This window comes from Pelmatolapia mariae, linkage group LG5 (assembly GCF_036321145.2).
Source record: "Pelmatolapia mariae isolate MD_Pm_ZW linkage group LG5, Pm_UMD_F_2, whole genome shotgun sequence".
NCBI lineage: Eukaryota > Metazoa > Chordata > Actinopteri > Cichliformes > Cichlidae > Pelmatolapia > Pelmatolapia mariae.
In genome coordinates, this window is record NC_086231.1 from 21,909,658 (window position 1) to 21,933,086 (window position 23,429).

A 23,429-nucleotide genomic window follows, 5' to 3' on the forward strand; every position below is an offset into this window, starting at 1 on the left:
GGAGGGACATTTAAATCAGTAAGATTCTTACTATCTTGCTTTTTTCACTTGAGAAACATTTCAAAACTTAGGTCCATCGTGTCAACAAGTGAACTCGAGATGATAATCTATACTTTTGTCTCTGAAAGACTCGAATACTGTAACAGCCTGTTCACTTGTCTAAACAAGAAAGGGCTAGCTTGTCTACAGGTTGTTGCTATATTGCTGATTTGATTTGTACACATACCTCTTCTCGTAACCTGAGGTCATCAAATCAAAACCTTTTCGTGGTCCCCCACACTTGTTTTTAGAACTCGAGGGGACCAGTCTTTCCAAGCTGTTGCACCCAGACTGTGGAATGCACTTCCTCTATTTCTACGGTGTCTGGACTCGGTGGAGACCTTCAAAAGCAGCTAAAGACATTTTTATTTCAAAAAACTTTTAATTAGACCAGGGTTTTTATGATGTATTTATGACTGTATTGTGTTTTCTTACCTTTCTTGAAAAGCACTTTTGTGACACATGTCTGTGAAAGGTGCTATATAAATAAACTTTACTTAATTTTTTTAGATGTTGTTTAACACCACATGGGCAAAACCAGAGTGAAGCAATGAGCTGAAAAACAATATTAAGTTGGGAAGAATTGCAGGATCAAAACGTAGGTTTTCTCACATGAATACAATACTCGACCCCCTTTGAGTATAAAAATATTTCTTCGAGTGGGGAGGGTGACAAAAATGAAATAGGACACCACATAGGAAAATGATTGCATTTATTACATTTGTGTTGAATGTTACATGATAATTGTCCTGAAGGAGTTTTTTTAAGTAGAATAATTTCAATAACATAAACGTTGAGTTTTACAACATGTAATATAATACCTATACTTTTTTTTTGTTGTTTGTTTTGTTTTGACTCTCACTCCAGCGTTCCTCCAAAGGGATACAGACACCAAAGTATTAAAAACACTGAACGCAATATTCACTTTTAAATTGTAAGGCAAACAAAGAAAGTATAAATATGCTTCACATTCAGTAGAGCTCCCCGGTCTTTTTTAAAAAACAACACAGGTTGGAAAAAAATGTGAGCTAACACGAAGGCATTTCAGCAGTATTTCGTTTCAACACTTCTTTCTCCCAGAGATTAAAGAAAAGCAAAATTATCTTTACAATTTCCAGTCAGAAAGGTAGGTCATCTGGACTGGCATGATTTGTGTAAACATTCTTGTTTTCAGTGACGTGATTTTAAACACTGGAGGCCGTGGCCGGAGATGATTCTGAGAAAAGGTTGGTGTTAATGCAGCGAGGTCAGTAGTAGTGCACAATTGGTCTGTCAGGCTTCACACGAATACATGCAAAGGGTACCTGCAGAATCTGCATACAGCTCAAGACAGAAAGTGCACATTTTTCCTGAATACATAAAAAAAAATGCAGTGATTTCTGACAATGTTAAGAGTGAAGTGATATACATAAGGCAAAATATGCACATTAAGGACGTATAGCATGGTGGGGGTAGGGGGGCATAGAGAGAAATATGAATTTAACTTACTGCTTGGCAGTAATAAAGTACTATAAGCAGGTCATCTGACAACTACAATGATGTTACTTCACAGGTCACAAAGTAATTTGGTAAATATTTGTCTTTACAAAAAAAAAAAAAAAAAAAAAAAAAGACTAAAAAAGTCATCTAAAAACACACTCAAACCTAATCTGAAGTATCACATTAAAAGGCTAGTGTATGTGCAGTGCAGTAAATATACTTGATCAGGAAGAAAGTGCCCTGAGGGGGAAAAAAACGCTGACATGCTGTAAGAGTATAAAATATGAACTTAAACATGGATTCTGGACTGCACTGAAGGGGCAGTGTAATATCTGAATGTTGTGTATACAAGCTTATCTGAGGTTATGCATTCATAACAGGAGACTATGATACTAACATACAACACATGGATCTGCATGCATCTTGATGTATTTTACGTGAGTGGTCTGAAGCTAATGAAGATCAAAGTCAGCAGTAGCTGCTGCCCTCCATCCTAGTGATGTTTAATAATTCCTAAATATGTACTTTTCTAAATATGAACAGACTAAAATCAGGTGAATTATTTGTGCTAAAGGATTTCTAAGCAATGCAATATGTCAGGAATCAGGATATGTAAATATTACTCCCAGCTTATCTGTTCCTCTTAGCAATCATTTCAATCTCAAAACAAACTCACAAAGGAGTCCCCCACAGTCTTTTTTTTTTAAATTTGTTTCTGCACTGTGTTCAGACTCAGAGAGAATGAAACAGTGAAAACTGTGCAGGCCTCATTTCTCCTGGACTGCACGGTTACCAGGAGTCCTGATCTCTATGACACTGGTATCAATAAAATCTTCCTTTGAATGCTGCAGGCATGGCAGGAATTAACCTACCTACACAGATGGCCCACAAGCTCCCGCACAGTATTCAATTACTGATATAACAGAATCAGTATAAATGGGTTAATGCTCTTCTGCTAAGACAAAAGAAGCGAATGCTGTTTACTAACTAATAATTACTGTCAACACACTTTGAAACAATAAAACACCAGCAGCTGATTTTTAAAATGTAACTTGGTTAAGTACATGTGCTGTTAATGACTGCATACACAAGAAATTCAGGAAACTGTGTTAGCGCAGCGTGCAGGGTGAACAACGAGGGTGAGGTTTGGCAGCGGGAGCTAAGGATAAGACAGGGAAGGTGTTCCTGTATGTTTTGGCTGGGTAAAGCGAGGTAGGGTTTGTCAGAAATAAAGTGGTTTCAAACCTGACAGAAGTGTCTGTGCGGTAAAATTTTACAAAGTGCCACTCTTCATTGTGCCATCTCTTTAGAAGGCTCGACCCCTTCCTCTCAGTCTGGATGGAGGGGCCGGGTCCTCTTCAGTGCTCTTTTTCAGTGCTCTGCTGTCTCACACATGCTCAGATTTTAATGTCCTCCTGAATGCTGAGCTGGGACAGCGTCTTTTTTATGCGCAAGGCCGTCAGGCGTGCAGCTCCGTTAGCATACCAACACTCCCTCATGATTTTACCCATGATCCGCAAGGCCTGATAAGCACAAGGAAAACACCAGTAAGGCTTAGGAGCTTGTACTGCAATATAAATAATGGTGGTGGTGACACAAAGTAGTTCAGACACTCTATGAACAGCATTTGAGTGCTATTTTATATTGAAGAATACAAGTATCAGATTACCTTAATTCATTCACGTAAAACACTAATAAGAATCAAAACCATGTAGAAAAGCAGTTTTAATAATAACCTGGTTTATTTCATTCTGGGTCTTATTTTTGTAGTTTGGGCTATCAGATTCAGCATGAATGCAGATCACCAATGATCTGTACACATTACGGAAAAGGCAACACGGAAATATATATAACAAACTGAAACAAAAACATAACATCATTGTGTATAATTTAAACTTAAAAAGTTTCCATGATTGGCTTAAAAAAAATCTCAACAAATGTGGATTTTCTGGGAACTGTGATCAAGATTTGCAATGTATGCAAACAAAAATACCGTAGTGCCTCCACATGTACTGCTTAGCCATGGAAACCCACGCCACGAAGCCCCTAATGCACAGTTTTTCTGCTGAAGAGCTCTTGGTGACCCTGCTCTGTAACTTTACATGGTCTGCCACTCTGCAGCTGAGCTGCTGTAGTTCCTAAATGCATCCACTTTGCTATGATACCACTTACAGTTGATTTCATGAACTGACTTGTTGCAATGTTAGCATCCTGTTACAGTACCACACTGGAATTTAGTGAGATCTCCTACCTCTTTCACAAATGTGTGTATTTAAAGATAAAGAGGTGTGGCCTCAGTCTAACAAACTAAAGTGTTCATTGCTCTCTGGTGGGGGAAACTATGCTTTATCACGCTACACATGGAGCTGCACAGAAATTACTAAAAGACTCAGAAACTAGTGAATCTTGGAAATGAATGAACTCTATGTGTTGTCCTAGCTGTAACAAAGCCAAGAGTGTAGTTCAGAAACACCACAAGCAAAGAACCTAAGAGGAAGTTACACTGTTAGTTTAAGATGATGAATGCAATGCTATAATTAGAAATATAAATAATGGCCCAAACTGCAAAAGTAAGACCTTTCTGATGTTCGATTTGAACTTAATTTTCATACCTCGTAATTCTGCCACCAATTTGGAATATTGGGTCGAAGCTTTTGGTCACACACCACTTTTCTCATCTCCTCTATGGACGGGTCAGACAGTACCAGATCATAGTAGGGCAGCTGGTATTCTTGATGGATACCTGATAACACAGAATAGTGTGAGGTCAGATCAGTGCCGTCTCTGGCATATCCAACGAGAGGGAAAAAAACAACAACAAACAAGGCAGTTCAAGTATCCGAAGAGAAAACAAAGAGAGTCCAACCTCCACTGTTACAGCGGCGTGCAATTTCCCAGTAGACCAGGCCTAAAGCGTAGATGTCAGCACATTTGAAGGATTCGAAGTGTCTCGCGTTTATGGTCTCATCGAGAACCTCTGGGGCCATGTACCTGGGGAATATAAACACAGTCCTGGTTTGTGCTGGCGTAAAGGATAAAGGAATATTCTGGGAAAGATGTCAGAAGATATCTGTGAGAAACGATGGTCAGCGTTAAGTCAGCAGGTGAGAAAGACCTGTTTGTTCCCACTCTCTGATTGGGCGCGATGTCGATCGTATCCGTGGCAGAGTCGTGACGGACAGCCAAGCCCAGGTCGGCAATGGCACAGGTGCAGTTCTTCTTCACCAGGATGTTCTTGGACTTCAAGTCTCTATGGGCGATGCCTGGCTTTCCTATCACGACATGAAGGAAAACAGTCACTTGTTAATACTTTCTTCTACATCTAATTGTTTTGTCAACATGAAAACAGAGCGTGTTCGTGCAAGTACCATTTTTTAAACTTTTATTATTTACTACGGTTTGATTACGAGAAATAGAATTACTCCTCCACTTTTGCAACAATTTATGATCAAGCAGACTCAACAGAGAAAAATGTTCAAAGATAAGCATAGGTGAGACCAAGCCTTGAAAAAATGGAACATAAATCACTGAAAAGCAGCCGTTTTGTAACTTAACACAGCTTACACGCCCATTCAACAAAAAAAATATTGTTCTTTGATTAACCAAAATATGCAAAACATTACAAAATATCACAGTAGCCTTTGTCAGTGCACAATCTCTGTGAGTAACATTTAAATATCAGGTTGTGACATAGTCTGTTGACTCAGGCCAGTTACGTCAGAGTCTTGCAATAAACGGAAAAGTTCAGCTGTCAACGCCTGATGCCTTTTTCCTGTCTGTGGGTGGGGGAGGCAAAGTTAAAACTACTGTGGAAGTGATAAAAGGTGTTGATCAAAACACTTTTTGATAATGCAGATATGCACAGAGTGTAAGGGAGGTGCACACAAGCAATGCTTAAATTCACTGGATTATGAAACTGAATTATAGCATGTCAGTTTAAACATAAGTCAGAAAACTGATGTTTTGAACTGCCGGTAGTTTCTACATGAATACATTTACCAGACAAATTATTAGGTACACCTTCCTAGTCCTGGGTTGGCCCTTTTGCTTTCAGAACTTCCTTAATTCTTTGTGTGACAGATTCAACAAGGTGCAGTAAAACACTCCTCAGAAATGTTTGTCCATACTGATATGACAGATCACATGATCACACAGTTGCTGCACATTCATGAAATTAATCTCCTGTTTTTCTATTGTGCAATTTTGTTGAGCCAGTGTGTAATGTGGCCTCAGTTTCCTGTTCGTATTTGATGGGAGTGGCACCCTGTGTGGTCTTTTACTGCTGTAGTTCATCTGCTTTAATGTTTGACGTGTTGTGCATTGAAAGTTGCACACATTGGCTGTAATACATGATTATTTGAATTACTTTTTCCTTCCTATGAGCTGAGAGCACTCTGGCCATTCTCCTCGGCCCTCTAGCATCAAGACCAGACATTTTCTTCCAAATGTCTTCCAATTTTTCTTGCAGAGAACTGGTGCTCACTGGATTGTTTCTCTTTTTTCACACCATTCTCTGTAAACTCTAGAGATGTTTGTGTGGGAAATCCCCAGCAGGTCAGCAGTTTCTGAAATACTCAAACCAGCCCATCTGACCATGCCATGTTAAAAGGCTTTGAACTTCAGCATGTGTACATGCCTAAGTGCATGTAGTTGAGCCATGTAATTGGCTGATTAGATATGGAGATATGGAACACTTAAACAGGTATGCCTGGCTGGTGAGTATAAAAGAGAAAGTAGACTTGACCTGCCTCTGTATTACTGCGTCATTACTGTGACTGTGGCTGTACAGGAAAGAGACTTTAACTAAACCAATACTATCAGGGAGGTGTCTTGATTATCTGATGACAAAGACTCCAAACACAGCCACAATACAGAAGAACAAGGAAGGCTATTTACTCAAGGCAGAAGTTTTCACAGAATTTCCCAGTTTACATGTAGTACCTGAAACATAAGTAAAATACTGCATATTTACTGAAAGTGTAATCTAGGACACATAAATAGAATCAATAGTACAAACACTACCTTGCGTTCCAAGAATCTCCATGTGCAGATGTGCGAGGCCGTTCGCAGCTGATAGCGCCAGTTTGATCGTTTCCTCGGTAGTGACAGAGTAGCGGTTTAGGTAGTCAAACAGAGAGCCGTACTCATGGTAATCTGACACCAACCACAGCTGAGTCCACGTCCCGTTGTCTAAGGGAGAGACATACAAATGAAGATACTCCAGAAATGATAATTTTACTTTAGGATAACTAGTTATTATACAGCACAGTGAAACAAAACTGCATAATAAGGTCTTGTAAACTGCTGAAAAGATGAATTGTGCTTTCTTTGACTAAATAAATTAAATATTGCATATAACTGGGTTGCACCTTTGTTGTCAGCAGCTATAAAGCCCAGGATGTTTTCATGGCGAAGCATGATCGTCTGGTAGATTTCAGCCTCACGGAACCAGGAGCGCTCTTCCCTGGATGAGAAAATCTTCACAGCCACGTCGCCACCCCTCCAGCGTCCTCGCCACACCTCCCCGAAACGCCCCTTACCAATGATCTCCTGCAGGACAATTGTTCTGGCTACAGTCCGCTGGACAAAGAGAGGGAGACCTGCCCAAAAAAAAAAATGACAATAGAAAGAAATTACTAGGTACCAGCTGATGAAGATCCACAACATGACTGTCAGGCTGCAGTTCCAGGCTGTACTGACCAGAGCCTGAACCAGACGTGGACAGATTGCAAAGGAGGTCCTCCAGGGATCTGTCTTTGGCCAGGTAGAGATGGTCACAGGACGGATCCTCCACCTCCAGCCTTTGCCTGTGGTTGTAGCCCCTCCGGTGATAATGATATATGAACGCACCCACTAACAGCAGCAGACACAGCAAGAACAGCGGCCCTGCGATCACAGCAACCAGTTCCACGAGCCTCCATGTCCCACCCGGGCCGTAACCCCCCCCGATTTCTGATGGAGTCACAATGGAATGGAAGAAAAAGCATTACAAAAATATTGAATTAGAATAATTGCAAATTAATCCTGTAAAGGCTAATTTTCTTTAAAATATCCAAATTATTCTGTTGTGTTTTGGCTTTGTGATGATTTCACCCTTGAAGCCACAAGCTGTAAAAAGTATCCCAATCTTCTAACTAGCAGACCCTCGCACACAGCAGATAAACAGCCAAAACTTCAGTGAACTCATCCGCACAGCTGGGAAAAATATACACACTATATTTTAACTCCAGACACCAGAATAATTAAACCTCTGCAGAGACGCATGTGAGCAAATGAGTTGCATTCATTGCAACTACAAAGTCTTTTAAGACAGTCAAGAAATACAATAAGGCTATATGCAAACAGCTGACTAGAACCTGTCTCCCTACTTCCCACAGCTTTGATTTAAACTTTACTGGTAATTCCCAACGTGGAATATTAGGTGGATTTTTTTGGTGGGATCACTGAACAGGCAGGACATTTAACACTATATAATTTTAATTTAGCACAGCAGACTTTCACGGACATTGGCGATATAAACAGTACAGGTAACTAAATGCGAATCTCACCAGTGGGTACTCTGAGGTCAATGCTGTTGCAGTAGTCGGTGTAGCAGCACTGCGTGTATAGGTAGCCTTCTACACCGAGGCAGTAGATCGGTTTTCCAGGGGGCACGAGATCTTCCTGTGGGATACAGCCGCGGCTGTGCTGCTGTTTTCCATTGCTAAAGATGGTGGAAGCCCTGCAGGCCCCATCGGTCTCACACTGGAAGTCAGACTTCTGACACAGAGGAGTGGTGCAGTTACACCACAGAGCTGCGGAGACATAGCGAAACATTTGCAAGACCATTAGCTTGCATGAAGTCAAACGAACTGTGATCCGCTGGCACAAAACTGTTTAAGTACTGAAGAGTTACAGAGAATTTTACAGCTCCTATAATACACAGCAGGGGGCAGCAACAGCCTGAAGACTTACCGCTGTGTCCCAAAACTTCACACAACTATGTGAGGATTGTAGGCTGGTTTTTGTATGTCAGGAGACATTAAAACACCTCAAAGGAGGTACTGTGCCCTGTAAATAAGGTTTATTTTCCAAGCACACTCTTCTCCTACAATACATTGCATGATGGAAATGTGCTTTGAGAGGGTGGTGAGGCAGCTTCAGAAAAATCTCAGAAGACATACATACTACTTTAAATCATTCAAAAAAGGTCTTTTTTTCACCTTTTTAAAGCTGCAGTTTGATTGACAGCACATGTTACTGTGTGGTTATATTTCCTGTGAGCTTAACGTGAAGAGGTTTTTTGATAATTTGGTACATGTAGTACACCTGTGAAGAATTGGTATTGGTATTGGTAATTTGGCATACAGCTTTACTATCCACTACAACTTATAAAGCCATAAATAAAGCCTAAATATTTTTAAACGATCAGCTTCGTTCTTTAACATGCAGCTATTTCCCTTTTTGGCTTCTTAAGAGGACAGCAAAGAGGTTTCACCGGTTTGTGGGGGGATCTGTGTGAGGCTACTTCCTGCCAAGGATGGCGAACCAAAATATACCGCATAACTAAATATCTCAATGCAAAGTGCTAAAAAAATGAAGTAGAGGAAGTGTTAAAAGTGCAGTCATTGCATTAGGTGCAGGAGAGTGTTTTTTCTTGTTTTAATAACTCACTTAGTATAATTAGGCAACCAAGAGACTGGGTTCCTCTGAAATGGAGTAATGCTATTTAGGCAAGAATGGGATGTGGCATTCCAGTTATTCTCAAAGAGCTGCCAGGGAATTCTCAGTGGAAAAATGACCTTTCAACAGCCTGTGTGCTGGATGGGATTGTTAAAAAACAACAACAAGAAAGCCACACATCCAGGAGATAAAGGGGGGGATATAAAGGGCTACAATGTATTTTGTAGTGCTGACTCACACAATGCCCACACATACTGGACGCAAGAAATAGAAGAACCACAGAAGAAAAAAGGAAGATAAATGCTGACTAAACATGAAACAAGACTGACATTTCAGATTTTCCATAGCTAGAAATGTCACAATTTTAATATACATTGTTGTGTTTGAAACCACAAAGATGTCAAGCGGCACAAAGCTACCGTGTCTGACAAACAATTAAATAACATAGAAATGCAAAAGCAAAGATGGCTACCTATAAAACGTTTCAAGTGGGTAAAGTAATTTACAATGGAAGCATGCTACTTTGCTTTTTTCAGTGACACAAGCCTTCATATCAGCACAGGAATTTGGCAGGCTGAGCGACCGACTTTGTTCACTTCAATTTTCCTGTTTTCAACCACACTGAAAGCTTTCAACAAGTCAAAGAAAAGAACAAGAAAAAATGTCCGCCAAGCTTTTGGAACCATTTTCTAATGTAATAACATCAATTTAATAAGCATTAGTTTGCTGTCTAGAGCATTTCAATATACTACAAACTAATAAGTTAAAAATAAACTTTTGCAGAAACACAATATGTGAGGAAAATATGTAGAAAGATAAAAATATATTATGAACATCAGACTTCATCGTGAAGCAGCATTTTCAGATGAATGCACTAAATAAAACCAAAGCAGACATGCCCCATGTGACCATCTCATCTAAGGACAATTAAATGCCAGTTGCACAATATCATATTATGATACACATCATCAATAGCGCCATATAAAGTAATTGTAAAATCGCTCCCATGATCATGATTTAATCCCTACTGTCCAGCATTACTCCAAGAGGCTATAATCCACACATTACTACCTTTGTAGCTAGAAGATTAGCAGAGTTTCATCAACGCATCACTTCTACCCGCGAGTAATTTCATTAAATCGATTCTACATCAACATTTTAAGCCATTTTTAAAGACTCAAAGGTGCCTGATACTTGGATGCTTTTAAAGGACGCATACAGGATCTGGTGTTTAAGGTAGCTCTCAGTAAAAACAGACTGATACCTGAGCTCCTATTTTACCTGCTGTATCAGACTCACCTAACAAACCTCGACGTGGACGAGATAACATAGATAGACAGATAACATAACATGATTTATAAACATGCAGTGAAAGGCTCCCCGTATCGACAGCAGGAGGTTTGACCTGTTTTTTTCTGGTTAATGATGGTTAGTTTAGCGCTAGCTAGCAGCTAACTTCGCGGAGCGTCGGCTCCACAGCGGTAGCGACAGTCCTCAGACAAAACAAACAGTAAGTTACTCACCCTGGCAGGCTGTATATAGGACAGTGTGAACAACCAGGACAGCGAGTGACATCCGTAGGTCAGCCATAATCAATGCATTCCAGGTTCATCGCATTAACACGTTGTTAACCAAGGATCTGGTGAGCCGTCATGTAGACAGTGAGACAGCGCAAGTAGTGTAGAGGCTCCACCAGCAGCAGGCAGTGACACACGCAGACAGTGAGGAGGTAACATCTATCTATCTATAGATTAACTATAGATAGATGTTTAATGGAGACACGCAGACTGCGCAGTTACATACTGTGGTACAATATTTATAAATTGCTATATTTACAAATTGGTTGATATAAAATTACTAACCACTGTGCTTTTAAGACCCAACAAATCTATTAATAAATCTTCACTGTCCTTTATTTATTCATTTATTTTTATAATTTCAAACAGCTGAAATCCATCTATAGTCATGTGAAAAAGGAAGTTTTCACTGGACTCTATGAAGTCCTGCATAAAGAGCCACCTTTAGCAGCAATGATTTGACCCAGTCTTTTGCATTAGGACTTTATCAGTCTTTCACATCTTAACAGCCCACTCTTCTTTCAAGCAATGCCTCATTTTATTGAGGTTTGCAGGCATTCATTTATGGTTCCTCCACAACATTTGAGTCAGGTTAAGGTCCGAACTTTGACTGGGTCATTGCAACACGTTGATTCTTTTTCTTTTTCAGACATGCATTTGCAGATTTGCTGCTGAGTTTGAGATTGTTGTACTGATGCATGACCCAGTTTCAGCCAAGCTTTCGCAGATGGCCTCACCACCGTGCTAGACAGTTGGTATGAGGTGTTTGTGCAGATATGCTGTGTTTGGTTTTCACCAAATGTGGCGCCACCAGACATCTCCTCTTTGCTCTAATTTGTCCGAAGGATCTATGTTCCAAAAGTCTTGTGGTCTGTTCAAATGCAACTTTTGCAAAGATAAGCAAACAAGCCTCACTTTTCTAATTGTTCTCCAATTAATTTTAACATTTAACATGCTAGCTAAGGCCTGTAGAGTCTCAGATGTAGGTCTTGGGTTTTTTTTGCAGCTTATTTTGAGGATTGCAAGCTCTGACCTAGGGCTGAATCTCCTGGGACATCCTCTCCTGGGAAGATTGTGGCATTGTGTTTACAGACACCTGAATGCTCCAGATCAGCAAACTGCCAAAACTTCCGCAGCTGTACAGAAACTCACACCTGCTGATGATCAGTTAATCAAGTGCATTTGATCGGCTACCCTTCAGTAAGGATGCACTTGATTTTTTACATAACTGTACGGAGTCATGTGCAAACTTTCTTTTTCACGACTGTGTGCACGGTATTCAAGGATTACATGAACATTATTGGCAATATCACAAAGTGGCAATAAAGCTAGAGGATTAAACAGATCCTGAGTTTTGATGCTTGTTGTCTAAACACTATACAGTATTTACAGTTCATGTTTTCATCCATAAACTCTTCTTATGTATAAATATTATACATACTACTTAATAATACAAATTAGCTGTAGCATATATGCTTCTAGATTTACATCTCATGTTATAAATGGATGCAGGTCTACTCATACTGTGGCTGTGATTTATTTGACTAATGAGGTAGACATCATGGATGCTTTAGCACCGGTAAGAATGAGCCAGTAAATATGGATTTTGTGCACTGTGCCATATTCTTTCTTCTTCTTCTTCTTCTTCTTCTTCTTCTTCTTCTTCTTCTTCTTCTTTTTTTTTTTTTTTTTTTAAAAAGAAGCTCTTTAAAGTCTTTTAATCCCTAATAGAATAATAGACTTATTTTTCACATTAACTCCAAATATGGGTACTGCTTTTAGCGTAGATACAGTTAAGCCCAAAATTATTCATACCCTATGCAAAAATTGCTAATTCCATATTTTTGTCTATGAAAAGAAGGACTGAGAAAACTTTGGTTTCAATCCATTTTAGTTATGGCAGATTACAAACCAATACACCAAATCTGGTTTCTTTGCTGTTGACTTAAAGGTTACATAATCAACATTTTAGGTTTTTATGTATGTCCATAATTATTCATACCCCATGATTAATAGTCAATTGCATAGCCTTTGTTTGCAATGACAGCTTGCAAACGCTTTCGGTAGTTGCTGATCAGGTTTCTGCAGACTTCAGCAGGGATTTTTGCCCATTCCTCTTTTGCGAAGGTCTCCAAGTCATTGAGGTTAGAAGGTCTTCTTGCTGAAACTCGTGTCTTAAGCTCCCTCCACAGATTTTTGATCGGGTTCAGGTCTGGGCTCTGGCTTGGCCACTCCAAAACAGTCACATTATTGTCCTTTAACCATTTCTTGACTACTTTCGCTGTGTGCTTAGGATCATTGTCCTGCTGGAAGATCCACTGCTGCCCCAGATCAAGTTTTTCTGCTGACTGCTTGATGTTTTCCTCCAATATCTCCATGTACTGTTCCTTTTTCATGATGCCATTCACTTTGATTAGATTGCCAGGCCCACTGGCAGAGAAACATCCCCAAAGCATAATGCTTCCACCACCATGCTTGACTGTCGGGATTGTGTTCTTCGGTTGGAACGCTTCACCTTTCCTTCTCCAAACGAAGGCCACATCCCTGTGGCCAAAAAGCTCCATTTTTGTCTCATCAGACCACAGCATCGACAACCAAAAGCTTGCATCCTTGTCGATATGTGCTTTTGCAAAGGCTAGTCTGGCTTTTACATGCCTAGGCTGGAGGAGTGGAGTCTTCCTTGGCCGGCATCCACGGAGGCCCTCATTGTGCAATGTGCGCTGGAGTGTCTGCCTTGATATGGTGGTTCCAGAGTCACTTAAGTTTTTCAGGATAGCTTTGGTGGTGATCCGAGGATTATTGCTGACCTGTCTCACAACTTTTCTTGACAATCTTGATGTCATCTTTGGTTTCCGGCCACGCCCCTTGAGATTCTCTACAGTGTGGAACTTCTTGAACTTGGTGATAATGCTCTGTACCGTAGCCACTGGCACTTGAAATTGCTTTCCTATAGCTTTATAGCCTTTACCATCCTTGTGTGCATTCACAATGCGCGACCGAAGGTCTTCACTCAGTTCCTTCTTCTTCGCCATGTCAATGGTTTGACTGTTGACCATGAAGTGAGAATGAATGCACACAGTCACTGAATTTATTTCAGTTTATGACATAACAGGGTGCAAAAGGGATTGCATAAGGGTAGTGGGTTATAGGTTTGGCATTAATAATGATGACCCCTACTTTTGACACCCAACAATAGCTTAAACTCCATGATCATTCTATGATCATACAGGGGTATGAATAATTATGGACATGCATAAAAACCTAAAATGTTGATTATGTAACCTTTAAGTCAAGAGCAAAGAAACCAGATTTGATGTATTGGTTTGTAATCTGCCATAACTAAAATGGATTGAAACCAAAGTTTTCTCAGTCCATCTTTTCATAGACAAAAATATGAAATTAGCAATTTTTGCATAGGGTATGAATAATTTTGGGCTTAACTGTACTTCAAACCTTCCCTGAAGAGTCTTTACAGTTCTCTTCCTCTGTCACTCCCTTTCAGATTTAAGTTTAGTATTCACTTGAATGCTCTTTGGTTTGAACATTTTAAGCCCTGAGTTGAACAGACACACACTTTTCTCACAAAGGATATTTTGTACAGCCCTTTCTTTTTTAAATCCTTATTTTTTGGCCTTCTTGCTGTCCTTTTCTTTCTTCTTTTTCTCCTTTTCTTCCTTTTCTTTTTCAGCCTTCTTCTTGTCCTTTTTTTTCTCATCCTTGATCTCCTTGTACTTCCACTTGGGTGGTTCCAGATAGCCCTTTTCCCTCTTCTTCTTCTTTTCTTTCTTTGGCGTTGCTTCTGTTGGCCTGTCTACATTGATCTTTGGGATGCAGCCAGAGGGGAACACGCTGTTCCGCCTCCCCATACTCCGGGAAATAAAAGTTGCGGCAGCTTTGGTGGAGAGCATACTGCCTCGCCGTTCGGTGTCGGCACAGCATGTCGTAGCAATTGACTCCGCAGAGTGGATTGTGGGGATAATGTGCGACACTGAGCCATTACTGTGGCACACTGAGGTTTCCTCAAGGTCCTTTTTTGTATGTTTGCTGACCAGCTCTTGTACGGCCAGACGCTTCTTGCCAATCTCTGGAGGGCTCGTGGGGCAGAGTGGACGACATCCAGTTGAAATCAGAGGACTGTAGACACTGGTGGTCATGCGCACCATGTGGTCCAACACCCCGTTGTCCTCGGGGTCACGAGGTAATCTGAATCCAAAGGTGTCTTTGATCTGCTGGGCAATTTTTTCCCTGGGAGTTTTCTGAGATACGGCCTTGGCTACTCTCTCCTTGAGCTCAGGCCACTCAGGGACATAACCCTCACAGAACTGCTCAGCTCTTGGACGCATATTGAGGCGACGGAGACGGTGCAAGGTCTCGTAGCGACCTGTCTTAAAGGCCCAGTCCCGAGCACATCTTCCTCTGGTGGAATCTACTGCATGTATGTCAGCCCCTGAAAAGAAATACCAGGAGGAAAAAACAAACACAAGAACTGATTAATAATAACTCATTAATAATAAGTTCACATTAATAACTTGTTAAAGTGCTGTTTTGGGCTGCCCTACAAAAAATGTTAAACATCAAAGTGTTTGACTTGCGTCCACGGTATAATGTATTAATACTTTTTAGTAAATCTTATCGCATACAGCCTACACACGTCAGACTTGATGCCAAACCTGAGTTCTCAAGGTTATTGAGGCGCATGGTGGCTTGCAATAAACGTGTTGCTGTCTCACAGTTTGTAGATAACTAAGTAAAAGCATAGCCCTGAGCCGTTTTGCACAGTTAAAATTATCTATAACTGTGGTTGTCATACTTAGAAATGTGAAAATGACTTGTGTGCCAATGCCTGTTTATTAATGTTTTATTTGTCTTACTAACTTAAATTTTCTGATACAGTGATATGCTGTCTAAATGCGGTAGAATAAAGCAGGCAGGGGTTTGTAAAGTTCAGCTGACTTTCCCACAGTCTGCTTCAGAAATCCATCTTTATGGATTTCATTATGAGGGCAGTTTATTGTAAGATATTAATGTTGGACTAAGTGTTACTCCTGGCAGAGATATGAGGAAATGTGCAGTCCAAAAATAAGGAAACGGCTAATCTGCGACCAGCTCGCAAGTCTAGTAAGGTAAAGATTACCGAATCAGTATCTGTTAAGATGTGATAATGTCCTCAGAGTGATCCTTTAAACCAGTCTCACGTCACCGACACGTTGACATATGCGCAGAGTTAGCCGGGTTCAAATATGGTCAGATAAACCATGTGGTCAGCTGTTCTCACTAGCAGTGCTCTTAGTCTTTATTTAGAGCAGTGAAAGTCAGAGTTAAAGAGCTGATGTTAGAGTTTCAGAAACGATCCAATGATATCAGTTGGGGGTAGCTTTTGTATGTTCAACACTGTAAAAAGTTGTTTTAATGGAACGTCAGTATAGTTTGAATTGTAGCAAAAAGCTGTGCTAAGTGCAATCTGAGGAATAAAAATTAATGTGCCAATCTAATTTCAGAGCTAGCTGAGTAGCTCATATGTGTAAGTGACTAATCTGTTGTTTTTTTAATATATATATATTTCTAGTCTAATCTCGATTAATGATGGATATTTATTCATATTTGCTATTTCCCAAAGCATTAAGAAACAGAGAATATACCATACCTTTGTTTTTATACCAGCAGCTGAAATGTATAGGTAATGATCCAGTGAAATAAAGTGTGTTTTTGCACTATACTCTTACATACCAGCCATAACAAGGGCTGCCACAACGTCAGTGCGGCCAGTCATTGCAGCTTTGATGAGAGCTGTGAAACCTCTACAATCCCTTATTTCTGTGTCTATTCCAGGATAATAGTTCAGGAGATACGTCACTGTCATGATGTGACCTGTAAAAACACAGAATTTATATAACAGTGTGTCAGAAAACATGAGTTGAGTGCATATTTGCAACTGGTTAAATCTCAGATTAAATCAAGCTCAAGCTATTTGCAATCCCAATCCCCAAGTTCTCAGGAATCTGTGTAAAATATAAAAACAAAATGGAATAATTACAAACCTAATAAACTCAGATTTTGTTCATAATAGAACACATAAACCATATTAAAGGTTCAAACAAAAACATACATACAAAAATATTAGCTCACTTTGAGATTACTGGCACCAATAACTCTTAGTTGGGGCAGTGTCATGTTTGCCACTGTCTAGCATCCCCTCTTCTTTTAACAACAGTCCATAAACATCTAGAAACTGGGGAGACCACCTGCTGGACTTTTGGGAAAAGACTGTTTTCCTGTTCTTGTCTAATACAGGATTCTAGCTGCTCAACAGTCCTGGGTCTCCTTTGACATATTTTTAATTTAATGTTGTTCCAGATGTTTTCAGCAGATGAAAGATTCAGATGTTGGATGGTCAGTTGGAAGGACACAGCTGTTGTCCATGTTTTCCAAAAAGAATGTCAAATTTTTGATACGTCTGACCGCAGAACCGTTTTCTGCTTTGTCTCAGTTCATTTTGAATGAGCTTTGGTCCATTTACATGGCTTCTTCTTTGCTTGATAAAGCTTTAACCTGCATTTAAGGAATGCATTTAGTTATCTCTTTCCTGAACTGTTTGTCCATGCAGTCAGAGTGAGTGGGAAACCCATCCCCACCTTTAGTGAAACAGATTTTATAGCAAACATGTCACTTGCATCAAATTAACTTTTTCTTGAGCACCCCAGTTGTAATAAGTTGGTAAAACATACCTGCTTGGGATGCAATCATCAGTGCTGTGTTGCCTTCATTGTCCTGGTGATTTATGTCAATATATGGACAGGTATGAAGTCCATGTACGATCTCTAGGAAACCTTTACAGCACGCCACCATTAAACCATTCTGTTGGTTTAAAGTTAACAGTTAAGATCAGCGATGTTGCAATATGTTGCTCACTGCAAGTCTTAGAGATCATGAGTTCATTATGGATGAGACTCTCACCCAGCCATTGATGTCCAGCTCCATCACCTCTTCTTTTGTGACCCCCCTCTCAAGCACTGTCTGCAGAGAGACCGGTTCATTGCGGGCGCACGCTTGATACAGTGTTGATGCTGCACTCCCATTTCTTGTCTCTGGCGTGTAGTCTGGAAGAACCGAGTCATCCGAAAGAATGCTATCTGAGTCTGACTCTCTCCCGGATGGAGACACTTCGCTATCGTCAGGGCCTGATCCCAGGTGGGGGTCCTCCGCTGCAGTGGCCATCTTCCAGCAGAACAGGTGGAATGGGCCCAAATGCCTTTGTCTACATCTAAAACATTATCAAAAACAGAAACTGGTCAGGCAGAAACTTCCTGTCAGATGCGTGTTTTTTGGCTTCCTGGAAAGCAAGCTATTGTTTTAAAATCTGTTCTCTTATTCTAAGCATAAAGCTGTTGTTTTATCACAACATGCTATATATCAGGCTTCAGGAAGATCAAAGGTTCACTTGGTGACAGATTAAGTGTGACATGAGTCCGAGCTCAGCACTGCCTCACTGTTAACTGGATAAGAATCTAAATGCCCTGCTGACCACACAACACGGCTAAATGAGGAACAACCCACCTCAGAGTAATCTTGGTCACATGTGAACCTGCTTGCTTCAATTTGAAGCCACCATAGGTATTGAAAGTAATCACTTCTGCTTTTTGACTTGTATAATTTTTACTTCGCACAGCAAAAAGTTAAGTTTACAGTTTTTTACGCTGACATCAAAACTGCAAATATATGATTTAAAGATCTATCTATAAAGACAGATTTTTGATGGTACAGCCATGACCTGTTATGGCTGAACTATACATTTTTTTATTCGCTGAGTAGAGACTTCTCAAGTATTTTATATCAGTACATAACTGTGAAGCCATGGTTCATAAAACAGAAGTAAAGAAATAAAAATTCAGAGGCGCAACTGCTGCATTGACTGTCATTCATCATTATGTAATAAATAATAATACCATGACTGTCAAACTATGAGACACTCATAGACATGAACAGAAAATACATACACTTACCATAAGTAGCATGAACCTGTCAGCATTTATCTGTGACTCGTGCTAAATGACTTCTGATTTCAGCCCTCCTGCTGTGTTTGGAGAGGAGCCGTTTCCTCCCAGGCCTGTGAACAGATACTTTACCCATTTCCATCCCACATGTTGTCATCATGACATAAAACTAAGAGGAGGAGTCTTCGTTGAGTCTTCACTGAGGCACTGTGTGCTCATCTCCTATGCTTAGCTCATCCCACTTGTAACAGCTTTATAGAGGGGATTACCTGTTGCTCTCTTCATCTTTTAACAGCAGTTAAAAGCTAAATATGTCTTAGCTGGATGAACTAAGTTTTCTCCTTCTACAAATTATTCATGTTCCACTGCTAGCATTGATGCAAACCTCAAAAAGCACCTCAGCTGCACATCTGGATTTATACTTTTCATAAATAATACCCTTGTTTAATAAAATAGCTTTTACGACTTTGCTTCTTTTGGGATGTGCCGATTTATGAATATGCAGATTGACGCTCTGACCCCTCTGTTGCAGTGGACTGCTCTTAAACAGTTTAAAAAGGCCTTATGCTAAGCTACAAAGTGGCAGGTTTAGACTAATATTCAGCCATACAATTCTGAATTTTGAGGACGTTTTTTTTAAACTATTTATCCATGCAGTTGTTATTATTATTATTGAAGTATTTATTTAAACACAAAGTCTCACTGAGATTAAAATCTCTTTTTCCCAAGAGACCTGTGTACAAAAAAAACTGAGACAAACATCGACATATTAAAATCACACATTTTACATGGTAAATGGACTGGTTCTTATATAGTGTTCTTCTACTCCACTTGAGTAGAAGAACACTTTATACAGCATGACTCATTCACCCATTTTCTATGCCTAAATGCTTTCTGTCTCACATTCACACACATTGACACTTGAATGATCGCATTGGAAGCAACTCGGGGTTCGGTATGTTTCCTAAACATATTTGGTATGCAGTCTGGAGCAGCGAGGGATTGAACCACCAATCTTCCCATTAGTAGATAAGCTGCTTTACCCCTGATCGGTCATAAGAATGAAGATAAACATGTGCAAGAGTAGCTGTGGACAAACAAATATAACATTTCATAATGTTTCTGTGAAATAAAAGATTATAGCTTTCTTCTCCTTCATATTTCAAATTATGAAGGAGAAGAAAAAGAGCAATCTCTACAGGGTCACCTAGAGGTCAGTGTAGCTTACAGTAATACAGTCTTCTTTTTGACCACCTTATAAAAATCTGGAAATAAGTAGCTTCTACCATATAAACTTTTTTTCAGTCTTCAAAATTATTTTTATTGGTGGACATCTTTAATTCATTTTTACGAGTATAAAATGTTAACAGTAAGCTGCTTTAATCCAAGGAATCTAATTAATTTGTTAAGACTAACTAGCAGAAAGTCAAATCCCATTAGACATGACCAGTGTGCTCGGAATAGATGGGACAGACTCCAAAACAAAGAAATTCCAAAACAGCTGCAGTTCAGGGATGGTATTTCTCAAATTTACCTCAGGATGGGGACTCACACTCAGTCTTTTGGGTTGGTCACAGCAGAGTGAAAGTGATGACATCCTACATCTGTGGTAGAAGTGTATGGGATATACAAACTTCATTGACATGATTTAAATCTGTGGATTGTTTATATTCCAGGAATTACCTCAGAGCACAAACTGGAATAAAAGTGTTGAATCAAATCTGGTTTAAAAGAAAAGGCAGTAAGTCTGTGTTTCTTTACCATAATAATAATTATAATAATAAGTCAGTTAAGGTTTTTAATAAACTATTCTGAGTAATTTTTTTTTGTTCTGGGAATGCAGTAAAAGTCTGAAATTAACCCAAGGAATCTGCTAGACATGGCAGGACCTGTCTGGATGGCTTGACCCTCTCTAATCCAGAGCGGCCTAAGGAGAAATCCCACTGAAATTGACCAGCTGTCCTCATCTGCCCGCAGGAGACCTGCTGCAAAGTTTAAGCTTTTGTCTTTTTGTCAGACAGGATGAGTCGGATGTTTCTCTGAAGCACTGAACTTGTTTTCTACCTTTGATTAAAGTCCAAAACTTGGCGCACGGATGATTTAATGAGGGGAAAGAGTACAGCACCAAGTGAAGAAAGATGATGCAATGATAGGAGAAGCTCAAGAGGAAGAAAAATGAAGACTTTGGCAAAAGGGAGGAATGAAGAACTTCTGGAATACAAGCTTGATAAAGTGAGTACCTGTGTGACATAAAAGGAAATGATCTCATATAAAATCTTATGTATATTTCAGCATATTTTTAAACAAATGTTTATTTGGGTATTAATTTATGTCAAATATTATCCAGTATAATGGATGTTGAATTACATAACACAAGAAGACATCTGAATATAGGAAAATAAGTTTGGTTCAAATTATATATTTTTTGTTTTCAAATCTTGTTCTTTTTGCCATGTAGTCTTTAGATTTCTTATGCAAAGAATCACATAAAAACTTCTTCCAAAATCAATTAAAAGTGATTCCATTCTTGTTAATATGAGTGCAAACAAATTAATATTATTATTAAAATTATTATTACTATTTTGCCCTAAAATAAGGCTCATTTCAGTTTAATTTAATTGGTCATCTGTTATGGAAAACCAAATCCTGAGCCTTAGTCATTTAGCCAACATGCAGACACGCGCTTCTTGCTGTTTTTATGGCCATACGTTCGAATTTCTCATAAATGCAAAGACAACAACATGCAGAGCAGTATGGTTTCCTTAAAAAAATCAATTCAAATGAAATAAGCTGCAGATCTTTCTCACATGTCATGCAGTAAGACTTGTTGGGGTGGTGATCAGCAAATCTAGCTGCATTCTGCATTTTTGTTTTGTAGGCTAGAAGCTGACTATTAAGATTCAATTACCCTGGCTTAACTTGAGTAGACATCATTGACCCCCAGGCTTTGATACTATCCACTCTCCTGATCGTTTTTGTTCTCTAAGAGAAATTCCACAGATAAGATAAGAACCCACTTAAGCTGAAGCAAAAATAAGAGAGACAGAGGGGTGGAGGAGAGGTGAAACAGAGTGTTAGATTGGTATAATTAGCTCTGTCTGTTAGGATCTACCTACCCCCCTAATCTATCACACACATATATGTATCAAAATACAAATCAAATTCCCTTCACTGATCACTCACTTGTCTTTTCCATGTATTAGATTTCAGACACCAGCAGGGAGAAAATGTTGTTGCATGGTCATAGCCGGGACATCGGGACTCGGGTGAAGTGGGCCGGGAAGTCACGTGTGACCGCAGGTTGCAAAGGTACCGCAGTGAGTGTATGCATCGATTCGTATCCCAGGATGTCATGCCACCTGGTTGACAAATCTCACTAGCATTTCCATATTACACACAAGCTATTCTGCGGTGTTTGTTTCACAATCCACCACCACAATCCACGCATCATTACTGTACACATAGTGATAATGGTCCTCTTTTAAAGTGCTGCAGAGTCTGGAGGAATTCAGAGTTTGTCAGCCAGGAAAGCAGGCTATGTTTTACTTAGTTTTTACTGACTGATTCATTTCATCTTCACTTGCTTTTTACTTTAAAGTTTACTGGCTGGTTAGGTTTCGGCACCAAATACAACTTGTTTTGGCTTAAGATAGGTTCATGGTTTGGACCAGTGATAATCATTCACTCATGCATGACTCCCTGCTCCATATTTACTGAGTTCTATCAATAATTTTCTCTGCACCAATAAATGCACCATTGCTGTTACATAGTCAGATATGGCAAAAGAAAAAAGGTTAAATAATGAAATAAATACTGACACACAGCCTTGTGTTAAACACAGAACGTATTTTTCCAAAATTAATACACAAAATTAGTAGTGTCATGTGCTCCTCTCTTTCCTCTCATCTGTCTGCCATTTTTGATCCATGATACTATACAGGGGTTGGGGAGTGACCACTGGTTGTACACGACATTTAACGAGGCTTTGTGGGATACTTTGAATTCAGGTGTAGTGAAATCGCTATAAAATATCTATTTAGTACTCAATACTTGCTATAAAGTGAGTAGTGAGTGATTTGCACACAGCCTCTGTTGTTTGCTGCTGGGTGCAACTCTTACATCACCCATAGTGGGGAGCTGTTTGACAGAAAAGCAACGCATGCACAAGAGTTAGAATTAACACACCAAAATAAACACCGAATGCAACCCCACATTATGTTATTCTGGTGATTAGTTATTGACTGATTAGGCATGCGCAAGCTGACATACACATGCACGCACGGACTGTAATCCTAAATTGTGGCGAGATCAGTGCAGTTCAGCTCAGAGGGATCATCGTCTCAGCAGAGTTTTTAAAAGCTTAACTCGACGGCCGGCAGAAGAAGAGCATTTTGACATTTTTGCAGCCGTAATTTTCCCCTCTGTGGACTGAGATGCCATCATTTGCACTGGTCATGTGTGAATGTTGGTTCGCATGTGTGTGTGAAACTGTGCAGTCTGCATATAGTAAAAAATGAAGCTGTGTCAAATTCTTCTATTCCTTTTTTTCTCCCCCTTCTTCATTGACTTTGTCCACATTTGGGATCATACGAGTTTACCCGTAAATCTTCTTGAGTCACCGCTGCGAGCACGGACAGCTGTGCTCGTAAGATCATCTCGTCAAGAATACTTAATCTTGGCT

The 23,429-nt window shown here is 39.7% G+C and overlaps 2 protein-coding genes across 2 annotated transcripts; both read right to left on the bottom strand.

Annotated features, from left to right (window-relative positions):
• Window positions 1–751: 751 nt before the first annotated feature.
• LOC134627804 (activin receptor type-1B-like) lies at window positions 752–12,317 on the bottom strand. Its single transcript, XM_063474198.1, has 9 exons — window positions 10,704–12,317; window positions 8,067–8,312; window positions 7,219–7,470; window positions 6,888–7,118; window positions 6,541–6,708; window positions 4,634–4,790; window positions 4,385–4,509; window positions 4,131–4,261; window positions 752–3,041 (listed from the first exon to the last, which is right to left on the bottom strand). Exons 1-9 carry the CDS (start codon window positions 10,768–10,770, stop codon window positions 2,916–2,918), a joined length of 1,503 nt encoding a protein of 500 aa, XP_063330268.1. The 5' UTR covers window positions 10,771–12,317; the 3' UTR covers window positions 752–2,915.
• Window positions 12,318–12,426: 109 nt separating this feature from the next.
• Window positions 12,427–18,947, bottom strand: ankrd33ab (ankyrin repeat domain 33Ab). Its single transcript, XM_063474199.1, has 5 exons — window positions 18,758–18,947; window positions 17,712–18,018; window positions 17,483–17,612; window positions 16,485–16,625; window positions 12,427–15,204 (listed from the first exon to the last, which is right to left on the bottom strand). The coding sequence occupies exons 2-5, from the start codon at window positions 17,970–17,972 to the stop codon at window positions 14,378–14,380; spliced, it is 1,359 nt and encodes a 452-aa protein (XP_063330269.1). The 5' UTR covers window positions 17,973–18,018; window positions 18,758–18,947; the 3' UTR covers window positions 12,427–14,377.
• Between the last annotated feature and the right edge of the window lie 4,482 nt (window positions 18,948–23,429).